We start from the raw sequence: 24,043 nt of genomic DNA on the forward strand, positions 1-24,043 counted from the left end.
GAGGAAGACAGTCATGAGGGGAGGGCAGGTGATAACCGTGGAGGAAGGACGTGCGGACTAGCTTTGGGGATGCCACTTCCCTTCACCCTGAGTGGTTGCTGCGCGGTCTGGGCAGAAGGCTGAGGCCCGGAAGGGGTTTGCACATTCAGTTTCTGCAGAAAGTAAGTCAGCCTTCCCTTTCAACCCCCAGAATACTTAGTATGGTGGTCAGGGTACAGGGAGGGGTGCATGGATCTGCCTCTGAGATGGGCCCCCAAAGCCTGGCTGCGAGCCCTCAGGAGACAGGGCCGGCAGGGGCTGCTCGCTGGGGAAGGCTGAGGCTCTGTGGCCCAGGTGAGAAAGCCAGGGGCCTGGTGGGGTCAGGGGTGTTCCTCGTTTCTCTGTGGGATTCCCGTGTCCCATAGGTCCCTGTCCTATCACAGGACTATATGACCTCACGGCCTGGAGAGTCCTCAAAGGTTAACCTCGTTGGTCCCCTGTCTGCAGTGGGCCGTGGGAGGAGGCTGTGGGAGGAAGCCTAATCCAAGGCCCCCTTGCCTAGAGGTGCAGCAGGATTCCTGGTGCTGCTGCCCATCTCTGGGGACTCTGCGCTCTTTTTTCCAGCCCTGTCCTCTCCTGGGGGGGGGGGCGGTTTCCCAGCTGCAGCTGAGGCCCCATCCCTCAGGCCCTGGGCTGCAGTGAGGCTCGGGCCTCCTGCAAAGGGGTGGCTCAGGCATCCTCAGGGGGCCCACCAGGTCCACGCTAAACCCCCTGGCGGCCCCGCACAGACAGCCTGGGCGGCTTCTCCAGTGTGATCTCCCGCCATTAGGGAAGTTACCGAGGAGGCAGACCCCCTCCCCCACCCCCGCAGGCCCCTTTCATTTCTGGGTCTGATGTATCTGGGGTTCTCCTTGGTTGCAGATGTAGTCTTAGGCTAGAAGGGGCTCCGGACTCTTGCAGGACGAACTTCTGACCATGCCACTCCCCAGTTAAAAATCCATGGTTCCCACTACCCACAGGGAGTGGCCAAGATCCTTCAGGTTAACATTCAAAACCTGTCAGGTTCTGGCCCCACCCTGTCACTCGAGACCTCTCTCTTGATTATCCCTGTCCCCTGAAGCCAGAACTTCTCCTTCCTCTGTCCCCCAAAACCGGCTTCCTCCTTCTAAATAGAGAACATGCCATACTGTGTTGTAATTCTGTGCTTGTGGATACGGGGTCCCCCTCGGGGCTGGGGAGAGTGTCTTTGCTCCACCCTCCGGCTCAGGGCCTGCGAGTCCCCGGCACTTAGCGAATCCAGGGGCTGATTCCCCGTGTACACCATCTGGACAGCCATGCACACACTGGGTGACTCCGGAGCGCTCCTGACAGTGACACCGCTCAGTGGGGAATCCGAGAGGCTCCTTCTCACTTGGCTCCGGGCTAGAGGGGTACATTAACTTTCTGATCAAATATTATCCTGATGCTCGAGGCATCCTTGATGTTTGCAAGTCAGAAAAGTTTAATTACATGTGTCATTAGGATGGCATTCCGTAATAGCTCTGTGACTGAATTCATTAACAGAATTCTTAACAGATAAGACAAGACAAATTAATATTTTGTTGCCCATGAAAGCTTCTCATTAAGAGAGTAGTGAAAAAGTGATTAATATTTTGTTGCCAATCAAGATGTCTCGTACAAATGACAAAGAAGGGAGGCCCACACCTCGCGGCGCTCTCTCATCTGCCTGCCTTGGGGTTGTGTAGGTGCGGTGTTCCTGTACCAGGTGCCAATGACAGTGGCCAGCGGCGTTCCCGTCCGGGGCCGCGGTGGGCGGGGGCGGGTGTGGGCACACTGCACGCCGAGGGGGGCTCTAGGACTCAGCAATCCCCGATCTTCGTTCCATCGGGGCCGCCCCGCACTCCCCACCATGCCCCACCCCCCAATCCCCATGCCCTCGTCTCTTGCCTGATTTCCTCCTGGGCCTGCTGTCATCCCTGTCCCCAGAGTGGAGCTGCCACTTAGGAACACCTGCTGTGCGCTGGGCACGGGGCTAGGCGCTTCACACACACGGTCAGCCTGGAAATGCCCACGTAAGGGGGAGAGTATCATCCCCAGTCCCCCACAGGCTCACAGAAGTTCAGCGGCTTCCCCAGGGCTGCTCCGGACTTGCTGGAGGTGGCTGGTCAGTGCGTCCCAGGATGACGTGGACACCCCAGGGTCGCATCTCCCTGCCTGGGGAGCCTCCCGGGGCTGCTTGTTGGGGACTCGGGCTGCAAGGTGCCGAGAATGTTGTTTGGCAGCAGCGGCAGTAATGATAATGAGGATAGTAAGATAAAGTAATAGCGGTCCTGATAAGGACCGTGATCGCAGTTAGCACGGGACAGTGTGCTGAGAGCAACCCACGTGTCTCCTCATCCAGTCCTCACTCTGACCCTATGAGGCAGGAGCTATTATTTATCCCTGTGTCACAGAGGAGGACCCCGAAGCTTCGAGAAGTCAAGTGCCCTTTCCACGCTCATTCAACTAGGAAGTGGCAGAGCTGAGGCTTCAACCCAGGTCCCTTTTTACCCTCAGAGTCTGTGCTGTGCTGCTTCCCTCTGGGCCTGAGGCAGAGGGAGGCGTGTGCGTGAGTGTGCGTGTGTGTGGCGAGTACCTGCATGCATCAGGTGAGCATCCCTGGGGGGGTGCTGCTGTTGCCCTGCGCCCTCACGTGGGGGTTTCTGGGCAGCACAGGGCCCTGCCTGTTTGCAGGCTGCTGACTTGACCATGAGCAGCAAAGTGTTTCCAGGGAGGTAATAAGAGGCCATTAATCTCTAGTTGCACCCACAATTAACCCAAATTGCTAACCTCACTGTGAAAAGTAGAAATGCAATTGAGTTGATGCTGGAGGCATGTTCGAGGGAGGGGAAAAAACACTCAAAGTAATTTAATTAACCGATGGCAAGTGCATTAAGAGGAGTTCTGCTTCCGCCTTTATTTCTGGTGTCTTTAAATAGAGCATCAAGTAATGCACATGGATGTTCAGACAGACACGGGCGGATCTGTCCTAGTTTTGAATTAATTACCACTGGCCAAACCCAGTGTAAAGCTGATGCCCCACCCTGAGAGCTTTTGCACACACAAATCTGTGCATCCCAACACCTCCCCCACTCCAGTCTTTGCAAAATAGGACACCACCTCTCCTTGCTAAGATCCCAGACAAACCCTGGGCATCTCAGGCTCAGAACACAAAGGACTCTGCCCACTCGGCCTCTGTCCATCAAGCGCTCACCAAGGTTGTGCTGGCATTGACATTCGGAGATGGGTAGGATTCAGGCTGTGCTCAGCACCGTGGGGAAACTGCAAGGAAATAATCCTGCCCTACGTGACAGGGGTGGGAGAAGGGGACTCCTCTTCCAGGTGTGCCCAAGATAGCATCCCCACATTGGCCCATCTCTTCCTATCTGCTTCCCCCATGATCTCCAGGATGCAACAAAGGGCCTAGTGAGTAGCAGAGTCCCAACTTGGTGGTTTCCACAGAATTGTATGCTGGGCTCTCTCCCCACAAAGCAGTCTCGCAGTTGGAAGGAATCTTCAAGGTCATGGGATTTAGCTGCCCTTGTGTGGCTAGTAGCATTGCTGACCATGGTCCTGCTTGAGCTTGCATGCCTCTAGGAAAGGGGAGCTCACTGCTTCCTGTGGAGGCTCACTCCAGTTTGGGGCCGCTGTGATGGCTGTCATGGTGTTCCATCTCAGCAGTCCAAACTGGTTTCTTTGTGGGAGTACCCTGGCCCTGTGTGCTCGCGAACTCATGGGGTCACACAGCCCAGACAGGCTCCTGCTGCCCTAGTCCCTCCCTCACCACCTTAGAGATGTTCGTGGGAACTGACGACGCATCCCACACATCTTCCTTCTTGGGGCCAAGCACACCATTCAGGGCCAGCTTGCCTGTCCTAAGTCGAGGAGACCAGGACTGCCTCCTCTTCTGCCTGAAACGGAGAGGCCTGTTACACTGGCTAAGACCTGTCAGCTGTCCTGGTGGGGCCTTATGTCAGTGACGTCCCTCTGTCTTCTCAATGAACTTCTGGGAAGCCATGTCACTCGTTGGGCCAAACCTGGGCCAATCCATATACTTGAAGGATGCCCTTTATTCTTCAAGCCCAATGGAAGGGAGGCACTGCTAATATTCCCTTTCTGATAGTTAGGGTTGGTGGTTTAAGACGTTGCTCAAAGTCATGAGGCTGGTTTGGGGTGACACTGGGAGCCCAGTCCAAGCTGCACGGGACCCCCCATTACAGAAATATCCCTGCTGGTCACGGTAGGCTGCAGGTGCTCAGCTGCTCTCTCCTCCTCTCCCCTCATCAAATCCACATTCCCACGTCCAGCCAACAAGGCTCCCAGGGCAGGCCACACTGGCCTGATCCCCTTCCTTTCACCTCCTCACCTGGTGCCTGCCCTGCCGCCCACCCAGCCAGGCGGTGCACCCCTGCCCTCCACAGGGAACCCCCGTTCCCTCTCTTCCCCCTGTCTACATCCTCCCCAGCTGTGGGATCCACAGTCTCCCCTGGCTCTTCAGCCACACGCCCTCCCCACTCCACTGTCTCCCGGCCGGCCACGTTTGCTGTGGGCTTGTGGTCCTCCCTCACGGTGGGCTCTGTCATGCAGTCTGAGCCCCTCACCTCCCATTCCCATGCCCACTGTTTGGCCTTCGCTGCCGCAGCCTGCACGGAGGCCTCCCGCCCTGCCTGCCCTGCCTGCCTGGTCAGCGCGCCCTTTCCCTATTGTGGGTCTGGCTGGCAGGCTTGCAACGAACGTCCAGTCTATTCTCTGCACACTTGGGTTTTCTGGTACTTCCTGCTCTCCGACAACAGGCTTGAAAGGCATCCAACGTGGGATGTTAAAATGAAACGCTCTCACCCTGCCACTGCCACGGGCGATGTGCAGGTTACTTCCCTGGGGCAGGTCTGTGTTCTGTGTTCAGGGTCAGAGCCGAGCCACTTACATTGATGTCTTCCAAGGCCATGAAGTTGAGGGCAAGCCCATTGCGCTTCCAGACAATGGGTGGTCGCAGCTCTCCACGGATAGCGCAGGTCAGCACGGTGCTCAGCCCCACGGTCACTGTGGCCACACTGACCCTCTCCTCAGGCGCGAGGCTGAGCTGAACCACCCCTGCAGGGGACAAGGAGAAAGTCATCAGGTGCACACCAGCATGGGGAGTACCACTCACAGGCAAATGGCCACAGGGTTTTCTGGCAGGAGGCTGGCAGTCTCCCGAGAAACTGCTACGGTGTGCTGTCTAAACGTACCGATGGACACTCCTTTCTGGGGGATGGGCCGCGACTTACGGGAAATGTTCAAAGGGCTCTGAGAGTCAGAGAAGTTAGGAGCCATAGCAAGTGTAGGGAAACCATCTGGGCTATGGATTTATGAGTTGAGCCAAGCATGTGGGCTGTCACACAGGGACCAGGGGGCCAGATGTGCGGCGGACGCCCTGCTCTGTGCTCCTGGGCCTCATGAAGTCTGGGCCTTGCTTAGTGCAAGTCAAGGTCTGCTGGCTGAGCTGACAGGTTTCTCATCCATCTGGGGGCAATTTAAAGGTTGCACTGTCTGAAGTCTGGGGAATGAACTGGCTGACCTTTGGAGGTTTGTTTCTGTCTGAGGATTCTTTGAACTTGGATTTGGATTTCTGTTCAGCAACCATGCACTGTAGCCTTTAATTTTTTGAAGTGTACTTCAGGCTGTACAAATTATTAATCCTTGCCATTTTATACTTGCTAACTGGCATTAAGACTGATCATTCTTTAGGCAAATGGGAAGGGTCTAAAATATTTACTTGCAATCACAGGCTTTTAGAAATTTTCGGGATTTATGAGAAAGTTAATTGGACTCAGGTTGTTCATATACCGACATGGGATCAGGGTTGGAGGGAGAGTCACAAGCCCAGCGACAGGACTGCCTTCTCCCTACTCCTCCCCCAGATCTACAGCTCAGAGCACCTGGGGCAGCAGGCAACAGTGGCAGGAGCTGAGCGAGGCGGGCTGGCTGGCTCTGAGGGTCTGTGCTTATCTGGGATGCCAGCAAAAATGCCGGGAGCCCTCCTGACTCTTACTACTCTTTTGAGCCTTGAGGGTCCTGCCAGGGGTGGGGCAAGGCACAGAGTTGGGGATTGACCTCTGTGACTCGGCGGGCCCCCTTTGAACTGTGACCAGGCAGCATGTCTGTGCTCGCACCCTCTTGCCAGCGTGTGTGGGGAGGAGAAGGCGGTGGGGCGGAGGGGCGGTGGGGCGGTGGGGGGAGGGACCGCAAGCCCCAGCAGGTGTGACGCCCTGCAAAGTAGGTGAAGTGACAGCAAGTCCAGTCAGGTCAGATCCTGAGTTAGCGACGCCCTTTCCCCGCCACAGTCAGTGGCCCGGCCCTGGGCTCAGGAAGATGAACAAGATATACACTAGGTGCTTAATCAGTGCTTGTTGGATGGATGGATGAAACACGGAGAAAATGGAAATAAGGAAGGAAAGGAGCCAACGGGCCCGTGGAGCGGGGACACTCACGCGCAGGAAAAATGTGACTCCCCGTGAAAGAGCCGCAGGGGGAAAGATAAGCACCAAGTGATTGATGCCAACGCACCCGGCATAATATTTTACAAACATTAAAGTGATGCATTTCAGGTTCCCTCTTAAATCACGTCCTGCTTGCTGCCCTCCCACCTCTGAGTCATGAGGCTTATTGGTCAAGGCAGGAGAGAGAAGGAGCTCATCCTCCATAGCGAGCTCCAGGCTTTGGAGATTCAGAGGGGACAGAGAGAGGGAAGAAGGATGTACGACACGGGTCTGGCTTCTTCTGTGCTCTGCTGGCCCTTAGGACTCAGAACCCAGATTGTCCCCGAGTGTAGAGGAGGTACTCCTTCCTTATCGGGCGAGCCACGAGGCTCTGTGGAAATAGAACACAGACCCCTTCCTCTTCCCAGGGTGTTGTGGGAATGAGGGAACCAGTGCGAAGGGTGTGCCTGTTGGCATGTAGGTGAGGGGAGCCAAGGGGGGCTCTAGAAGAGGGTGAAGCTCTCTCCCCACTCTCCCCCCGGGGTGAGCCCATGAGGCCTGGCACAGAGCCAGAGGCCCCTGGGCTCCCGAACGGCATGGAGAGATCCAAAGGTTCCTGGCCACCCTGGCGGGGCCGTGAGGTGCTGTGTACCTCTGTGCCTGAGGACCAAGGCCCTAAGGGAACGCCCCTGGAACCTCCAGGGGTGCGCAGTGCCAGTGGGGGCTACTGGAGGCCAAGCTGTGGGGGGACATCAGACACTGAGACAGCCCAGACCAAGAGCAGAACCTGGGATGACCCCCGCCAAGAGGACCCGAGACAGGGTAACTGGGAGCCTGCCGGGGGCACCGAAGGTGACAGAGGATGGCTGTGTGCTTCTATCCACACTCAGAACCCAGTTTGGGGAGCAGCTGGGGATGCCAGGTGGGAACTGCAGGCATGAAGCATTTTCCTTAGATAGACCATTACTTAATGTGGACTTGTTAAGAACAACCCGCTCCGACTAAGCTTTACAATGGCCTGAACATTCAGGTGCATTGTCCTCCCAGCGCTGGTGGGTGGGGCTTGCGAAGAAATCAGGCGGGTCACCAAAGGAAAGGACATTTTCTCTGCATCTTGGAACTCTAGTCCAATGACAAGGGAAAGAGCCACTGAGCCCTCAGGCAGCAGTCCCTGGGGGAGGCGGGCCATCCCTGGGCTACAGAGTCCTGTTCTCCAGGTGTGGTTCTCCCCTCCCCCCACCGGCATTGCATCTCTCGCCTGGGTGGGGGGGGCGGGCAACTGATAGAAATGCAGATTCCTGCCCCTCTACCCCAGGCTGATAAGTCTCTGGTGGCAGGGTGGGCATCCTGGTTTTAGCAAGCATCTCAGGATACCCTGAGCCCTGACAACCACTGCCTTAAAAGATGGGGGGGGGTGTCTGGGTAGATGGAAGGGGAGAGTGTGGGGGTGGGGCGGTGGGTGGAGGATGGGGAGGTGAGGTATTCTGGCTGGCTGGGGTCTCGTTTGGAATGTAAGACCTACGTGCAATGTCGGATCCTCCACGTGGCCCCAAGGTCATGTATTTCAAACAGTTTAGCACAGGGCTACAACCAAACAAACAAAGAAGCAAAAACCCGAGTGGGAAGGCTGCTGGGACAGCTGGTTCCAGACTGCTTCCTCAGTGCTTCCCCGATCATCTGTATGTCTGAAGATGTGCACTTCGCGTAGGAAAGGCTCATGCAAAATTAGAATGCGTGAATACTGACAGAACCATCATAATTCTGCTCCTGTCAGCTACACAAATATTAACCAAACGGCAAATATTTGGATCACTTAAAGTTTAATTAAATGAATGTTTTATTGGATTTAATGCATGTCAATATTCCCTGACTAGTTTAAAAATTCTGAAGAGATTGGTGGCAACCAAAGCTCTCCTTCTGCCCTTACTCCCAATTATTGACTATTCAACACACCTTCCCCAGGCAGGCCCCCCTTCCCACGGTCATTTCCCCTAGTGAAAAACGAGACAGCATCATGGGCTGGGGCTCGAGTGAGCAGGGCAGATTCTGGACTGTGGCTCTGGGCAGCCGACCTCCAGGCCTGGCTCTGCTGGTGACGAGCCAAGTGGCCTTTGGCAGGTCCCTTCCTGACACTTGGCCTCAGTTCAGACATCAGTAAAATGAGGGATCGGATGAGGAGGGCTCTGGGGACCCATCTTGCTTTGGGCTTTGGGACTCTGAGAACATGGTTCTAAGTGGACAATCCTGCAGACCCTCTTCAGTCCTGCCAGGAGCTGGCTGGCTGCCCCTTCCCTCACCCCCTAGTGCCATCTGCCTCTGCCCTTTGCCCACTTGCTCACAGCGGTGCCGGTGACACGCCTCAGGTGGCAGCACCAACAGCTGCCAAGCACACGGGGGCTTCCCTCAGGATACCCCCCGAATCCTTGCTCTCCACCCCAGACACCAACAGCCTCCTGTGAGCTCACCTTTGCAGACTGCCCCTGTTCCCGTGAGCACAGCCCTGCTCAAAAGCCGCCCACAGCTCCCATCACGCACAGAACTCAGAACAGTCCCTGACTGCCCCCCTTCTCCTCCCACATTACTTACCACGGTGCCCGCCAACCTGCATCCTGTTCGTCTATCCTGAGACCCTCGCTCTCTCAGCCCCTAGACATGAGCTCAGGGAGGGTCTCTGGGACCTTGAAGTTTTAACACAAGGGGACGCTTAGATCATCTGTTGAAGATTGAAAGACACCTTCCTGCTGAATTTGTCAGGACCTTTTCAGGCTTAAGCAACAGAAACTCTCAGAAATGCTGGACGCCCTTAAGAGAAAAAAGGAGGGTGGTCTTAGTTCTCATAACTGGGAAATCTAGCAAGGGTGGAGGAGGCTGTAGACGTCTGGGGCCCTCCACAAGGCACGCTCTACTTGGCTGCAAGACGCCCAGGGGTGGCCCCACACTCACACTGTCCCTGTGCATGGGGCCCCAGAGAAAGGGACCAAATCTTTCCGGAGAGTCCAGGAAACAAGCATAGGAGAGAACTCTGACCGTCAGACGTGCCTCCTGTGTTCTCCCATGAAGCCATCCCTGGGGCCACAGGACTGACCCGCACTCAAGGCCTGGGCCCTGTGGCCACCACAGGGCCAGGAGCCAGGTGGTTGGAGGTGGGGACAAATGTCCTGACAGAAAGGGTGTGTCGGGCGGATTGACAGCCTATGACTGCTACAGAGACGCAGAGAAGGCCCCCTTTTCCCTCGGCCCCTTCCCAGCCCCATCCGGAAGGCTTGCCAGGGTGCGCGGTGACGGGGGAAGGGAAGTGGGGCCATACTGTGACGACGGTGAGAACCAGCGGAACTGAAAGCTGGTTCAGGTTCCTGCGGCTGCCCCCGGCCTGCCCTTCTCTTGCGAGCTCTGGGGGCTGGGTTGGTCCGGCGCGGGGGACGCCTCACCCTGGGCGGGGCACGGGAGGAGGGCCAGGCAGGCTGCAGCGCGTGGGGCGGCCCCGCTGGGCCTGCCGCCCCTGCCCGGGCACACGTGCACAGCAGGAGACGCGGCTCTGCTCACACCTGCGCTCTGCTCTGTGGGGCCAGGAGTGCCCGGGGGTGGCGGGGGGCGGGGGGGAGCGAAGGAAGCACCGTGCAGCTCTCCAGGGTGGCGCCTGCACCAGGGCCCCCGAGGGGTCCTTCTGCGGCGGGGCTGCTCCCATGGTGTCTCACCGTCTGTGGCCCCGCGGGCTGCTCTTCGGGAAGGTTGTCGAGGTTTGCAGGCACCATGGGACAAGGTCGGCCCTGTGCCCAGAGCGTGTGGGGCAGGGAGGGAGGGCTGCGCGGTGGGTGGCGGGGGCCCAGCAGGAGCGGTAGAAGTGCCCGCAGAGAGAGGAGGCTCCAGCTTGTAAGAATTGGCACTGGAGGGCTGCCTGGCGTGGGATCAGAGCAGGGCAAGGGAGTTGGGGACATCTGTCTCCCTATGAGCCAGGCCTTCTGATATCCATGGGCTTCCCCTTGTTGTCCCCGGGACGTAGAGGCACAGGTACGCTGAAACTATTGTCAACATCAGCAAGGCTGGGCTAGCACCAGACAGACCCTGGTGTACTACCTAGCCTGATGTCCATGTGTGGGGCCCTGCGGCCTGCACGGTGCCTGGCACACAGCAGGTGGGCTTCAGGCCAAGCCTGGCTAACAGCAGTCTCCTGGGAGACACCTGCCTCGCTCTCTAGGCCCTTCCACCCAGAGCAGTAAAACATCGGGTTTTCCAGACACAGGTGTTGCAAACGCCAGACCTCAGCCCCCTCCCGGCACCCACGCTCTCCGTGCTCCTGGGAGCCTGCAGAGAAGAGGAGGCCGCAGGGGATTAATGCGCCCACCAGACGCAGGCTAACACCCTTCCCGAAAAACAGGTGGCCATAACATTTCAGTTTCAGGAGAATTGGGTTTTAGTTCCTATTACAGCTTTTCCTTAATCTCAGGCGCTATTTCTCACACTGACTTGAACTCGATAAGCCACTCATAAAACCATCAGCAGCCTCTCACGCAGGATTCTGGTGCTTCACAGCAATAGAAATTAAATTTCTCCAATTACTGTCAAGTTCGTGTTAGTTTTCTTATGTTAGAAATGCACTAATGGGACACATGCCTACCTGGACATTTGCTATTTTTCAAATGATGCTCTTGGTGGAAAGACTCTGTCAAAAGCTCAATCAACCTGCCCACACATCAGTATGTTGGACTGAGCCTCCAAGGGTAAACCCAGGCTCAGGAGCCTGCTTGGGAATTAGGACAATCTGGAGAGACCCCAGGCTGGGCGCTTAGACATATTCTGTAGCTGCAGACTGTTCTCACACCGTTCTCATAAAGTCAGGTGCTTCTACTATGACCTGGGAGCCCCCCCCCCCAGGAGGTGTGGTACCTCTTTGACAAACTCAACCGATCTGGTCTCATTCCTGAGGCCAGGGTCACGCTATGAAGTTGGTGAGTGGGACAGAAACAAAGGGGGAGGGTGTGTGCCCCATGTCTCCTCACCATGTAGGGGACAGGTGACATCTCAACATCTCCTGGACCCAGTAGTTTTACCCGGCCCTTAGAGGGTGGGGCTGCTTTGGCATGCCCTGCAGGAAGGTGGTTGGGGGGGGTGCTCTGTGCCTCCTGTGTCCCCCTCCACCAGAGCCTGCCACTCGGAGCTCTTTGCACACATCTAGAGACACTTGGCGGCTGTGGGGCGAGGAGCAGATTGTCTTAGGACCCTTTCATCCTGACACGCATGTTTTGAGCACTGGGGCATGTCTGGTCTGCACAGGTGTCTCTGGATCAGCCAGGCTTGCATGCGTCCAAAATTTCCTGTTTCTTTAGGCATAATCTGATTCAATTTTCCTGTCATTGTCATATTCCCTCTTGCTTGCTTCATTTTGGGGATGGCAATATACTTGTTAATTACCTCAGATCTGTGGGTAATTTACTTTTTCAATTGACTTATGTTGCTTGGTGTTGCTGCAACCATTTTTTACAGTTTAGTTATTAAGCTCTGCTCTGCTCTTTGTAAGCTGCAGACAGAGACCCTACCTGTAGGATTTCTTTTGGATCCTCAGCACCTTATACAATTCCTGGCACAAAGAAGGGACTTGATTAACCAGTTTTAAGCAAGTGAACTATTAATGGGTAGTGCTCACTCAACGATTGTTTATTGAGGACCTACTATGTGCCACAATACAGTGGGAATATACTGGCAAGCAGAGCAGGCCTAGATCCTGCTAACCTGGAGCTTGTGGCTTGGTAGGGAGGCCAACTGTCAGATGTGGGGTGGGAGAAGGGGCACCTGGAGCCTGTCCGTGGATCCCCGTGTAGAGAGCCCTTGGCACCTGCAGAGCCTGATTGCTCTCTCTTGGTAGAGTCCTTCCTGGGTGCCCGGGGCCGGGCCCTGCAGGGGTGGACGCAGTAGACAGACCCATGTCTCACTCCCATGGAGCCCCTGTGTGATGTGGCCTTCTCCTTGTTTGCAGGAGGGGCCCATGCAGGGGCACGTTAGCCGGGCATCCTCTGAGCTCCACGGCTCTGTTTTGCATCCTCTGGCCTAAAAAACGCTTCTAGCTTTGGGAAAACTAACCCACAATGGGACTGTGGTAGAGGGAGCGGGAAGTCAGAGCTGAGCTCAGTGCCCAAGGGTTGTGACGTCACTGTCCTGGGGTGCCGTCGGGTGCCCTGGGTATAGCACACAGCAGAGGCAGTAGTCGGAAGCACGGGGGTCTGGGGTGGAGAGCCCAGGGTCTCCTAGTCAGCTTTCCCTCCCTGGCTGGTGTCTGTGCCTGGTGTGGCCTCGGACAGGCTGGCCGGGCTGTGTACCTCCCGTGCCCTGCCAAGTCTATTCTCGAAGAGGACGGAAACACCTCTGCTCAAGGGATTTGCAAAAGGAGAGTATTTTTACTGCCTATTCCCTTGGTAGGTTTAGGGAAAAGAAAAGAAGGTAGTATCTTACACAATTAAACACTAGTTTCTCAGAATTTGTAAAAATTCATACAGATGTCAAAGGCTGGATCTAGAATCTCCTGGACAAGCTCTTGGTGGAGATGAGCACACAGCTTTGATCGAGCCAGCAAGAGGGTGCCATGTTATGTGTTCCCAGAGGCTGGTTCATTTTCCAATTCCTAAGCACTCATGAAGATGATTTCCCAGCCTCTCTTGGAGCCAGGGTGGGGTCATGTGACTGGTTCTGACCAGAGGGATGTGAACACGCCTGACCACGCAACGCCCACATCACTACGATGGGTAATTTTATCACACGACCGGGCCATGGGATGCCCAGAGAGTTGGTCAGACATTCTTCTGGGTGTGCCTGTGAGAATGTTTCTGGAGGAAATTAACATTTGAATCAGCTGACAGACTAAAGCAGATTGCCTTTCCCAATGTCCATGGGCCTCAGTCAATCAACTGAAGACCTGAGTAGAACAAAAAGGCTGAGTATTCTTAGTATTAGTATACTATTGCTAGTATTCGTATTCAGTGTTCTGAGTATTCTTAGTATTTTGGGCTCCTTCTCCCTGACTGCCTTCTGGATGGGACACGGGTCTTCTCCTGCCTTTGGACTTGAACTGAAACATCATCTCTTCCTGGGTCTCAAGCCTGCTGTCTTTCAGACTAGAACTCACAACGTTGGCTCTCTTGGGTTTCCAGCTTGCCAACTGCAGATTCTGGGATCTTAGCCTCCACAATCATGTGAACCAATTCCTTATAATACCCACTCTCTCCACCCATCCATGCATCCATGCATCCTATTGGTTCTGGTTCTCTGGAGAGCTATGACACATGCAGTCATCATGCACACTCTCTTCTCTCCCCTTGTGGAGACTGTGTACATTTTGTGGGAGCAAAGAACACAGTCTCCTTGTTGCTGCCTGAGACCATCAGACCCGATGAGGGTAACAAATTAGTCTTTACTCCATCATGCTACTGGGATTTTGGGTCTCTATAGCATTTGGTGTTGATTACCTAATATACCCCTTTGGAGACAAAGAAATTCAAGTTAATGTATTTCCACAGAAGAAAGTGTAATGAGATGTGGAACGGACCTTTGAGAGGCCAAGTCATTCAGGTCCGGAAACTTCAGAATCCTCTGACTTCTGTTCCAATCCTCCAAAGATTACCTGTCCAGGGAGCTCACTCTCTTATCCCACAGCCATTTCTACTGCTTTCATCATTAGATAGTATCCAAACTCCCTGCTGAAAGGAGGGCAGCTGGGGGGGAGGGGCAAGGAGGTGTTTCAGGGTAGGCTGAGAGAGAATGTGTAAATAAAGGATCCAGGATAATACACCCTGTGCATGGGAAGAACAAGATGCCAAGAGAGAGAAGAGCTGTGAGGCCTAATAAGATGCAAGTTGGGGTGGTGGTGGAAGCCTCTCTGAGCAGGAGATATTTCAGTGGAGATCCGTAAGAGGAGAAGAAACCAGGTAGGCCAAGAATAGAAGAAAGGCATTCTCGTCAGAGAAAGAGCTCGTGCAAAGGCCCTGGGGTAGGATAGGGGCTTACTGTGCTCTGAGAACTGAAGAAGGCTAGTGTGTCTGAAGCACAGGGAACGATGCAGGTGTGGGGGCACACGCATAGTCAGAGAGGTGCTACACAGCCAGGCAGAACAGGCCATGGCTTCTTAATGGAAGACCGATTTTAATTTAAGGCAATGGAGGATTGGAGGATTGGAGGATTTTAAGTCAAGGAGGGATGTGATCTGATTTGCATGCTAGAAGGGTCACTCGGGCCCGTTGTGTGAATGATGGGCCACTGGGGGAGAGGAGAGGATGTAGGAACACCATGTAGGAGGCTGGGGCTGTCTTGTAGGGGGAGCTAGGCGAGGACTGCGGGGAAGGAGAAGAGGAAGGGGCGGGGCTTGCCAGCAGCTGGAATGAGGAGCCCCATGAAAGGGGTGTCAGGAGTGACTCCTCCCGTGCTCCTTGCTTGACCTCTTGCATAACACAGTGACAGTTCCTGAGGTGGGAGGGCTGGGATCCTGGATGTGCCATCTCCATCCTGACTGATAACCCTCTAAACTTTCCTCAGGCATCTGATCTGGAAAGGAGATTATGACCATATTCTTGGACTTTTCAGTGAACACGACTCAAGAGGATTTCTAAACTATAGCATTGCTGTTATAAAAAACCTTAGCCCAGGAAGAGGGGCAGACACAGTCTCCACTGTCCAGGCTGCTCTCCCCACGTCCCTGGGGGCTGCAGCCTGAGCAGCAGAAGCCAGACAGGGGGGCCTATCCCTGATGCACGCCTCATCCTGCCTCCACCCTGCAGTGCAGGCCACGGCCTCTCGGAGCAGAGACCCAACTTCACACGTGCAATGGGGAGGAGCCACTGGGCCTTGCAAGAACATCTATAAATATAGCTTGTTTTCTGTTTAATTATCTAGTCTCTTGAGAACGCTAAGTCATGCCTGCGTTTTGTAAACAGGCATCAGCAAACCATTTTGGAGAACAGCTTACATCAGTGTATTTGTTTTGTTTCAATTCCAATTTCCTGAGCGTGCCACGGCTCTGATGACCTCCTGAGGAGGGGTTGCTGAGCCTGACCGAGGGCTTGGCTGCTCCCAGGGCCCACGGAGCTCCTGGCAGCTTCTGTCTTTAAAGGAAACATTGCTCACAGCCTCTGTTTCTGACCAGCAGGCCTCCTGAGGACCTGGGCCTACCACGTCCTGGTCCAGGGTGTGCTATATTCAGACTCTGTACCCCCTCTCCCCGGGGGAACCCCCTGGGTTCTGGTTTTAGGGTCCACCTGAGAAGCAGCCATTGCTCTGGCTACTGAGCATTAACATGGCAGGGAGCCCCGCTGAGTCCCTCTGTTGGAAGGAGAGGAGGTCAGTGGGGGGAGTTGGCCTCTGGCGGCCCGGTTTGGGCCTTGGCAGCAGGGGTTCAGGGTTGGAATTTGGAAGAGCCCTGTCCCTCAGCGGCTGGTGATGCTATGGGCACAGGCAGGGCACGAAGAGCAGGGAGAGAGGAGGCCTCTGGGGGCAGGGGTCAGAGGTGAGGCTGAAGGCGCATGCATGGTCAGGAGCCAGGCAGGCAGGGCGTCATGGCGATGGTGGGGACTTGGGGTTCTATTGCATGAGAAGCCCTTGGAGAATTTTAAGCAGGAGACTACACTGGTCCGATTTATGCTTTTAAAGACAATCTGTGCATCGGTTGAGACGTGCAATTCCACTGCATTAACCCTGACTGGAAACGGGGCTGACTAGTAAGGAAAAGCTGTCATCTCCCTAAGGGGAGGCCCTGGTGGGAGTTTCCAGGGCAGGTTCATGCCCTGGTGCCAGGATGTTGTCGAGCCCTCAGGCTCTCTTCCTTGTACCCTCCGCCCTCAGTGTGCCGCCATACTGGACAGCTCTGGGCATCGCGGGCAGGCGCTACATGGTACGGCGGGGGAGGGCCTCCTCCTGGCGTGTGAGCTGTGAGAACAAGGAAGCCCCCCACTGACCTCTCTCAGGTTTCATCGGTCAGATTCGAGTCTGGTGCTCACCCCTAGAGCAACTACCGGCAAGAACCACTGTGACTGGCTCGGGGAGGCACGGGGCTGGGGGAGCAGGTGGGCCATCTGGGGCTCAGGAAGGGGTGGAGGGTGGAGAGAACGGGCAGCAGAGGAAGCCGGGGAATGTGCTAGGAGCCTGTGTCCCGGGGGTCGGTGGCTTGGGCCACAGCAGTGACTGCAGAGGTGCTGAGAGGCCGATGGATTTGGGACACCTGTTGGGGGCTGGGCCAGATTTCTGATCGTTTGAGGGGTGGGGAGGATTGAGGGAAATGGACAGATCAAGGATAAATACTGGGATCTTGGCGTGAAAAATTGGGCAGGTGTTGGTTCCATTTGCTGATAGGCTGAGGGAGAAAGAGCGGACATTTTAGGTAAAATCCACATTTTCTTTTATGGCAGCTGGAGGGGTGGGTGGTTGGTTGGTTAAATGAGCCTGGGGCTCAGAAGAGTGGTCCCACCCAGGGACAAGATGTTGGGATCCATCACGTGTTTGCGAGCCCAGGGGAATGAACAAAGGGAGAGGGAGAACTTCATGATGCAGAAGAGAGAAGGGGCGCTTTTAGAAGCAAAGCCTCTGAGTGGGTGAGAGCGGGGAGCTCCCAGAGAATAAGTGGAGGCCTGGCTTCTGACAAGGAAGAGACTTTGTGCTTCTGAACGGAAGTTGGGTACAGATGGAGATGAGGGGGAGCGCCCCTCACGGCAGAAGGATGAGAGAAGGCCCATTTTGACAAAGGTTAGCAGTTCTCACCTTAGGGTGATTTTGCAAACTCCCCTCCCTGCACCCCAGGACATTTGATAACGTCTGGAGGTATTTTCGGTTGTAATGACTGAGGGATAGGGTATTTTTCTGCAGGGGCATCTAGTAGCTACAAGCTAGGGATGCTACTAAACATCCTAGAATGCACAGAATAGTCCCCACCCCAAAGAATTATCTGGCCTCAAATGCTAAGCGTGGCACCGCCACGAGCTGTGGTAATAATAACCACGATCGGCGGTAATGAGGGGACTTGTATGGCCCTAGAACACTTATTCGTTACCTGTTGATGGTGCCCGTCCTCCCACTGGTCTTTCCTAGAAGGGTAGGGCCTGCGGGCCCATGAGGATGCAGCCCTGTCTGGACTCACCCCCATCTGGGGGCTTACACCGTGGGGTTTGGGGAAGCCCTTCCTCCCTCACACTGACCTGACAGGGACAAACTTTACCCAGGGCCTCGGCCGTCATGCCCTCCTGCCAATACCAGCCTTGGATCCACCTGCTGTTCTCAGCGGTGGTGGGGTCTTGATGCAGGCATGTGACTGGAGAGGGGGACACCTCAAAAGAAGGTCTATTACGATCATTGTTGTGACACAGACACCAACTCATTTGCCTTTGCTGGAACCTTCCCTGTGTCGGGCGAGATGCATGGCCCCCAAATATTGGGATGTGAGAAATCTCTTTTCCTTGTAGGGGATATTTATCTCTCTCTTTGTCTTGGGTAGGTTCTTTAAATTATCTTTCAGAGAGAACCCTGTATTATATGCTTTGTCCAAGGACAGATCTTGGTAGGAAAAATGCCTCTCGTTTCCCCTCCAAAGACTCCTCCACCATCTGTCAGTTTGGAAATCTCCACATCTTGACCCACGGCAAATTGCTTCTCGCTGCACCCGACACGAGTCCTGCCTTGCCAGGCACATGCGGGGGCCGCAGGCTGCCTGAGTGAACGGTCCATTTTTGGGATGAATGAGCCAAAATCTCATCCCCCTCTCCTCATCTTTACCATCACAGCCAAACTGCCCCTGTCTCCCTCGGAATCCCCCACTTCCTTTTCGTCTCCTTCGAGACTGCTTCCGGGCAGGACTTCATGATTCATGGAAGCAGCAGCTCCTTCCCTGGAGAGGTCTCCACAGGCAGCCCCTGTGCAGGCCTCCTTCTCCCCGACCTGCCTGGCATGAGGCCCCACCGGCACCTTCCTTCTAGCCTTCTCTCCCACAGCTCCCCCTGAGCTCGAGCCAAAAGGAAGGAACTCCTTCCCCTTTCCCACGCTCACTGGCCATATCAGCACCCCCTCCTGGGGCAGCTCGGCCTTAGGCAAATATGCCCGCTTGCATCTTAACTCGAACTGTCGGAAAATCAGTGTGAAAAATTCTAGGCTTTAATAACATCTCTGGCCTCTGAGGGTGAAATGGGTGTGGCTGCTGCCCTGGACCCAGAGGAGGGACCTGTCTGAGAGCCTGGGAGGCAGCACACATACACCCTCAAAAACAGAGAAGTACCAACAAGGAATCACAAGGAGAGCATGAAACTAAAGGTTTAAAATATTGCCTTCTGTAACTTGATACAAGCATCGTTTGGTGGGTTGATACTGGAGAGCTGGCCTGCAGTCCAAATGCAGAGGAGCCGTTCCCCGACTTCCCAGGGACCCGGAGGCTGGCAGCGGAGGCCCAGGAGGCAAGCTGCCCAGTGTTTCTGCACGGCTGGCAATCCTGGATTGCATGCCACCGGCAGGGCTGTCCCCATGTGGAGGACAGGAAAACAGAGGCCCAGAGAGTTATGGTGGCAAGACCAGCACCCTGCAGTTGAGCACACTGCCTTTTACCTCCTGCCACACTGTTTCAATGCACTGGGGTTGGAGAGAGAGGGGAGCAAAGATAAACTCCGGAAACAAACCCAGATCTCGTCCTCAAGCAGCTAACAAGTTTGAGAAAGGCAACTTAAGAGTTAAACACGGTGCCTCTGCAACCTCCTAAAGAGCCCTCCCACCAGGTGGGGGGAGGTGGGCAGGAGACGCCCCCGGGTCTGGGCACCTGGGTCTGGGCACGACTGTTCCTAGCTAGGGGAGGGACCCCTTGATCTGGATCTCACGTGTGTGTTTTTTTTTTTTTTTAAAAATTTTTTTTTTTTTTGAGAGAGAGATAGCACAAGTAGGCAGAGCAGCAGGCAGAGGGAGAGGGAGAAGTAGACTCCCACTGAGCAGGGAGCCCGATGTGGGGCTCCATCCCAGGACCCTGGGATCATGACCGGAGCCGAGGGCAGACGCTTAACGACTGAGCCACCCAGGCGCCCCTCACGTGTGTTTTGATTGTGGTGGCACTGAATGACTTTACGGTTACAACTGAACAGTTTCACGCAGGCTGGAGCCGCTGCAGGGGTCCCTGAGCCCCCGGCTGAGGCAGGGGACACGCGCAGCCGAAGTCAGCATGCTGACAAATGGCTCCCACATCAGGAGGCCTGCAAGCCCAGTGTGGAGACGTGTTCAGGCTGCACCTGGGATGCAGCCCATGTCGGGGACCTGCAGCCAAAGCTGTGCAAGGCTGAGCACAGCTTCTTTTTTGTGCATTGTGAAAACAGGCTCAGGATCAAGTTCAAAGGCGGCCGAAGTGTTTGGGATAAAATCATCATCTGGGTTCTAGGGAGTTGAGACTATAGTTCTTATGCCAAACACATAAACAAACCATACAGCTACCCCAGGACCAGCACTGCCTTGTCCCCACTTCTCCATCCCCAGAAGCCCCAGTTTAACCTCCCCAGGTGTCCTGCTTCATACTGACATCCGGCCGCCTGGAACATCCCATGAGGCCGTCCTTCCTGCCCACGGTAACCTCATCTGCACCAAGATGGCCCTGCACAGCCTCGCCTCCTTCTTCCCCTTTGGCCCATCAGGAAGCAGAGGGTTTGGAGAAACTAGTTCCTGCCGAGGAGCTGACAGCAGGCCCTGGTCCCGGCTGTTTCGGGTCTTACCCCACCTTTCTGTACCAGAGCCCTCACCTGCAGGGGTCTTGGGAAGGCTGGAGGTGGGGACGTGACCTTGACAGCAGGAGGCCTCCACCTGCCCTCAGCTGCACACTCACCACATACCACGGTCTCCCTATAGACCACGGGGACAGCACAGCAGTCCTTGAGAAGCACCGGGAGTCACTGGTGGCCACGCGCTCCTTCTCTTAAACCCATGGTGCTTTAGGAGAGTGGAATTCCTGTCCTGGAGCCCAGCTAAGCCCACCCTGGCTATGCCCAGCTGCGTGCGGCTACCCAGCATCGTGTGCCCAGCCAGCACTGCCTGGAACCCTCTGAGCGCGTGGTCAGGTGTGGCGGCTTCTGCGTACTGATGTGGGTTTCACAGCCACAGCGTGTGTGGCCAGGGTGGTTGCTGAACGTGGTTTCCACGGCCCTGAATGTGCGCGCTGGAAATGAGTTTCCTCTGTCGTGGCGCTTCTGCAGATCGGCCGGGAGTTGCGGGCGGAAGGGCTTTGTGCGATCGATCCCGAAACCGATCCTTTGTGCCATCCTGAAACTGCACTGGCTACCACGCTCCTGCACACAAGGGGCCATCGCCAGTGAAATGTGCCCATTCAGGTATGGGGTTCACAGGGACGCCTGGCCCTCTCCTGGCTGAAGGGCAGCTGTAGCAGCTGCCTGGTGAGCCAGGGGCCTGGCTGGCTTGCACACGGTCCACTTAGCAGCCCGGCCTTGGCCCTCATCCCCCCAGAGCTGCCCTCCACACTGGCTCCTCTCAGAAGGAAGATGGGGAACCAAGGATGGGGTCAGCGGAGCCTGGGAAATTCGGAAGGGCCAGGGCTCCTCTGTCCTTCCCTGAGAAGGGGAGTGGGCAACCACCTGCCTCCATCTAGCTCCTCACTGACTAAGAAGTGGGGGAGGGGGTCCCTGGCAATGGAAAGCAAAGCACACCATTTATCCCTGCCCTCTGCTGGCTTGGTAGGCAGGGGGCACAGGTGTCCTGGGAGCTAGGCATGTCCCCTTCTAGAGTAGGCCTAGCACCCTCTCCAGAGTAGTGGCCAGAGGAGCCCCATGACCTTGCTCCCCCCATAGGAACCAGAAAGGGGTAGGCATGCCACTTTTTCCAGTGCCCTCGGAGAGTACAGAGGTAGCCACAAGTCACAAAGGTGAAGAGTCTGACCTGCCCGCTCGGCAGGGTTGGTTCCTGGCCTTGTGTTGCCCTTGTCCTGGAGTGTCTGTGACCCCGTTTCAGGACCACTCTCCTGGAAGGAGGGATAGTAATAGCAGGAAAAAGCCTGGTGATTCTGGTTCAACACGTCTTACCAGGGAGGGGCAGGAAGGGAGTAAAAGGCAAGAGACTGGGTTGCGGGAGGGAGGAGAACAGGCTTAGGGACCCTGGAGCCTAACAGGACTCTGGGGGTGGGGGAAGGAGGTGGTCTTAGAGCAAGCATCCATCAAAGAGCTATGTGGCTGCAGGTGGCCGACAGGGCCTGTCCCTGGCCCAGGCTCAGGAGGGCCACAGGCTGGGTGAGAGGATGTCATGGGCGGTGGCACAGGACAGCCCTGCATCACGAAGCATTTACACGTTCACAATCACATCGACCCCACGGGGATGCTGGGTGGGGAGCATGTGCCCACCTCACCAATGGGGCCAAATGGGGTCAGTTGCTCCTGGGTAAAGGTCTTAGAGTGGATCCTCTCCCTGATGCATCAGCCGGCGGGGGCCCCAGCAAGGCCGTGAGCATCTGTGGTTGGGAAGGGCTCTCCTGCCAGCAGATGTCTGAGGCCCTCACTGAAGGCCCCCTTCACCGCTGCAGTGTGCCTGGGAAAGTAAACCTTCCTGTGGCTATCAGTCATTAACACTCGGGAGGCTGCGAGATTGTGTCTAGCTGATGCGGGAAGAGGGGGGCATCTAGAGAACAGAATGGAAGCTTCCAGGAAAAGGTCACTGGACACAGGAGGCGCTATCCCAATGTCCAAATTTCACAGGCCTGGCTGGAATGTGAAGGGCTGGGGCTCTTTCCGCCAAAGACAGCACAACCAATGCTCCTGGGGAGTGCAGCAAACACCCCACCCTTGTGCCAATGTGTACTTTTAGCGCTTTGAGCCAGGGGTTCCCAGGCTGTGGACCCCCAAAAGGGGCTCCAAACAGAGTCAGGGATAGGGCGCCTGGGTGGCTCAGTTGGTTAAGCGACTGCCTTCAGCTCAGGTCATGATCCTGGAGTCCCGGGATCAAGTCCCACATCGGGCTCCCTGCTCAGCAGGGAGTCTGCTTCTCCCTCTGACCCTCTTCCCTCTTGTGTTCTCTCTCTCTCAAATAAATAAATAAAATCTTAAAAAAAAAAAACAAAAAAAGCCCCACAAAAAAACAGTCAGGGATGACCGGCATTTGCCTTTCTAGCTTAGGTCCCGGGCTCTGGAAGCTTTGCCTGTATTTCCAAAAGCTACCTTTGCTCGCTGTCACAAACCACCTGATGAAGTGCTGGAATTTAATCAAACGAAGCTCTAACCCTCCAGAAAAAGAAAGCGCTTGCCTCCCTCCTACGTGTCTGTCTCGGGAGCTCTCCTGACTGTTGCAAAGGTCACGTTAGGCTGTCCGAGCTCAGGGGCCAGCCTACCCGCACGCTCCGCAGCGCCTGCAGCCGTGCCCTGCTCGCCCGCTCTCTGACGAGGGCACAGTGTGAGGCCAGGCACTCGCAGCAGGAAGCCAGGCCCTCCCCTCCACTAACCAAACCAGCGGAGATGTCAGGTGCAGTGGCGGGGTGTGTTGTGTGTGTGTGTGTGTGTGTGTGTGTGTGTGTGTGTGTGTGTGTGTTGGTCTTGCTGTTACTGCAAGGTTGCCAGTAGCCCTTCCTTTAGTCTGAAATTACTTCCTTTGTAACTTATGCCCTTTGATGTCTTGGTAACAGTAAGAGCTACCAGACCTTACTTGGCCACATGAAAAAGTGGCAACCCTAGAGTAGGTCTCTACATTACTTTTTAATGAAAAAATTAAGAATAAAACCAATTTTTTTAAAGTTGAAAAAGTTGGTTTGTGAAATCTGGACCATATTTGTTGGTTGTGACATGGGACACCAGTGTTCACCTCCCTCCTATTTTTCAGCCCCCTGTGCCCTTAGAGGCAGGAACAGCTGGTGGTCAAGGTGTGGACCAAACTGCATTGGTTGGGTTGAGAAGGAGTCTGGACCATGCCCGGGCCCAGCACAAAAGAACAGCGTTGCTGATGTGCTGTGTCTGCCGGTGATGTGGGGAGGAACTGCTGGCACTCGTGCCAGCCCTCTAGTTGAAAGCGAACAAATTTGCATTAAAAAAATAAAAGCGCCAAAATCAGGTCAGTGCATTCCAATCGCATCATAGCCAATAGGCAGCAGTTTCTGAAAAATCCAGGTGGTCGTAACTCAAGTTTTAAACGGGGCTTTACTTTGGGAACAGATGCCAGAGACATTGGGGTTGATCATCAGCTGATCAGAACAGAAGGATAAACCAGGAAAAATCTACTCAATGGGCCTTAAAACCAGCCCGGTTCACCAAGAATGGAGGCTGGATTCGCTGCTCCTGGGAGCTTCATCTGCTGTGGCCCGAGCTCTGACGTCATCAGGGTAGAGTGCAGAAAACTAGGCTTTAAACCCAGAGCCAGTCAAAGTTGTGCCTTCCCACACCACATTGGGGTGTGTGTGCAATCAGCTGATGCCCTGGTCCAAGCCGTCCCTAGTGGCCAGGCCTCTGCCCTGCTGGACCTATCAATGCCGTTTGCCTGTGAACGGGGTCTGCAGAGGTCTCCAAGATGCGGTGGTGTGTCCTCCCCCGTCTTGCTGGGTTGCTGGCTGCAGAAGCGGGAGTGCAGCTTGGACTTTTATAAACACTGGTTTGGTG

At 55.3% G+C, this 24,043-nt stretch overlaps 1 protein-coding gene across 1 annotated transcript in view; it reads right to left on the reverse strand.

The window, feature by feature from the left end:
* FSTL4 (follistatin like 4) overlaps positions 1 to 24,043 on the reverse strand; it is a 408,583-nt gene that overhangs the window by 55,993 nt on the left and 328,547 nt on the right. Inside the window, exon 7 of the mRNA XM_025860911.2 lies at positions 4,943 to 5,109. Within this exon, the coding sequence (XP_025716696.1) occupies positions 4,943 to 5,109 (167 nt within the window). The remainder of the gene's footprint in view (positions 1 to 4,942; positions 5,110 to 24,043) is intronic.

This window comes from Callorhinus ursinus, unplaced genomic scaffold (assembly GCF_003265705.2).
Source record: "Callorhinus ursinus isolate GAN/ISIS: 27379988/994484 unplaced genomic scaffold, GSC_fseal_2.0 scaffold30, whole genome shotgun sequence".
Lineage (NCBI taxonomy): Eukaryota > Metazoa > Chordata > Mammalia > Carnivora > Otariidae > Callorhinus > Callorhinus ursinus.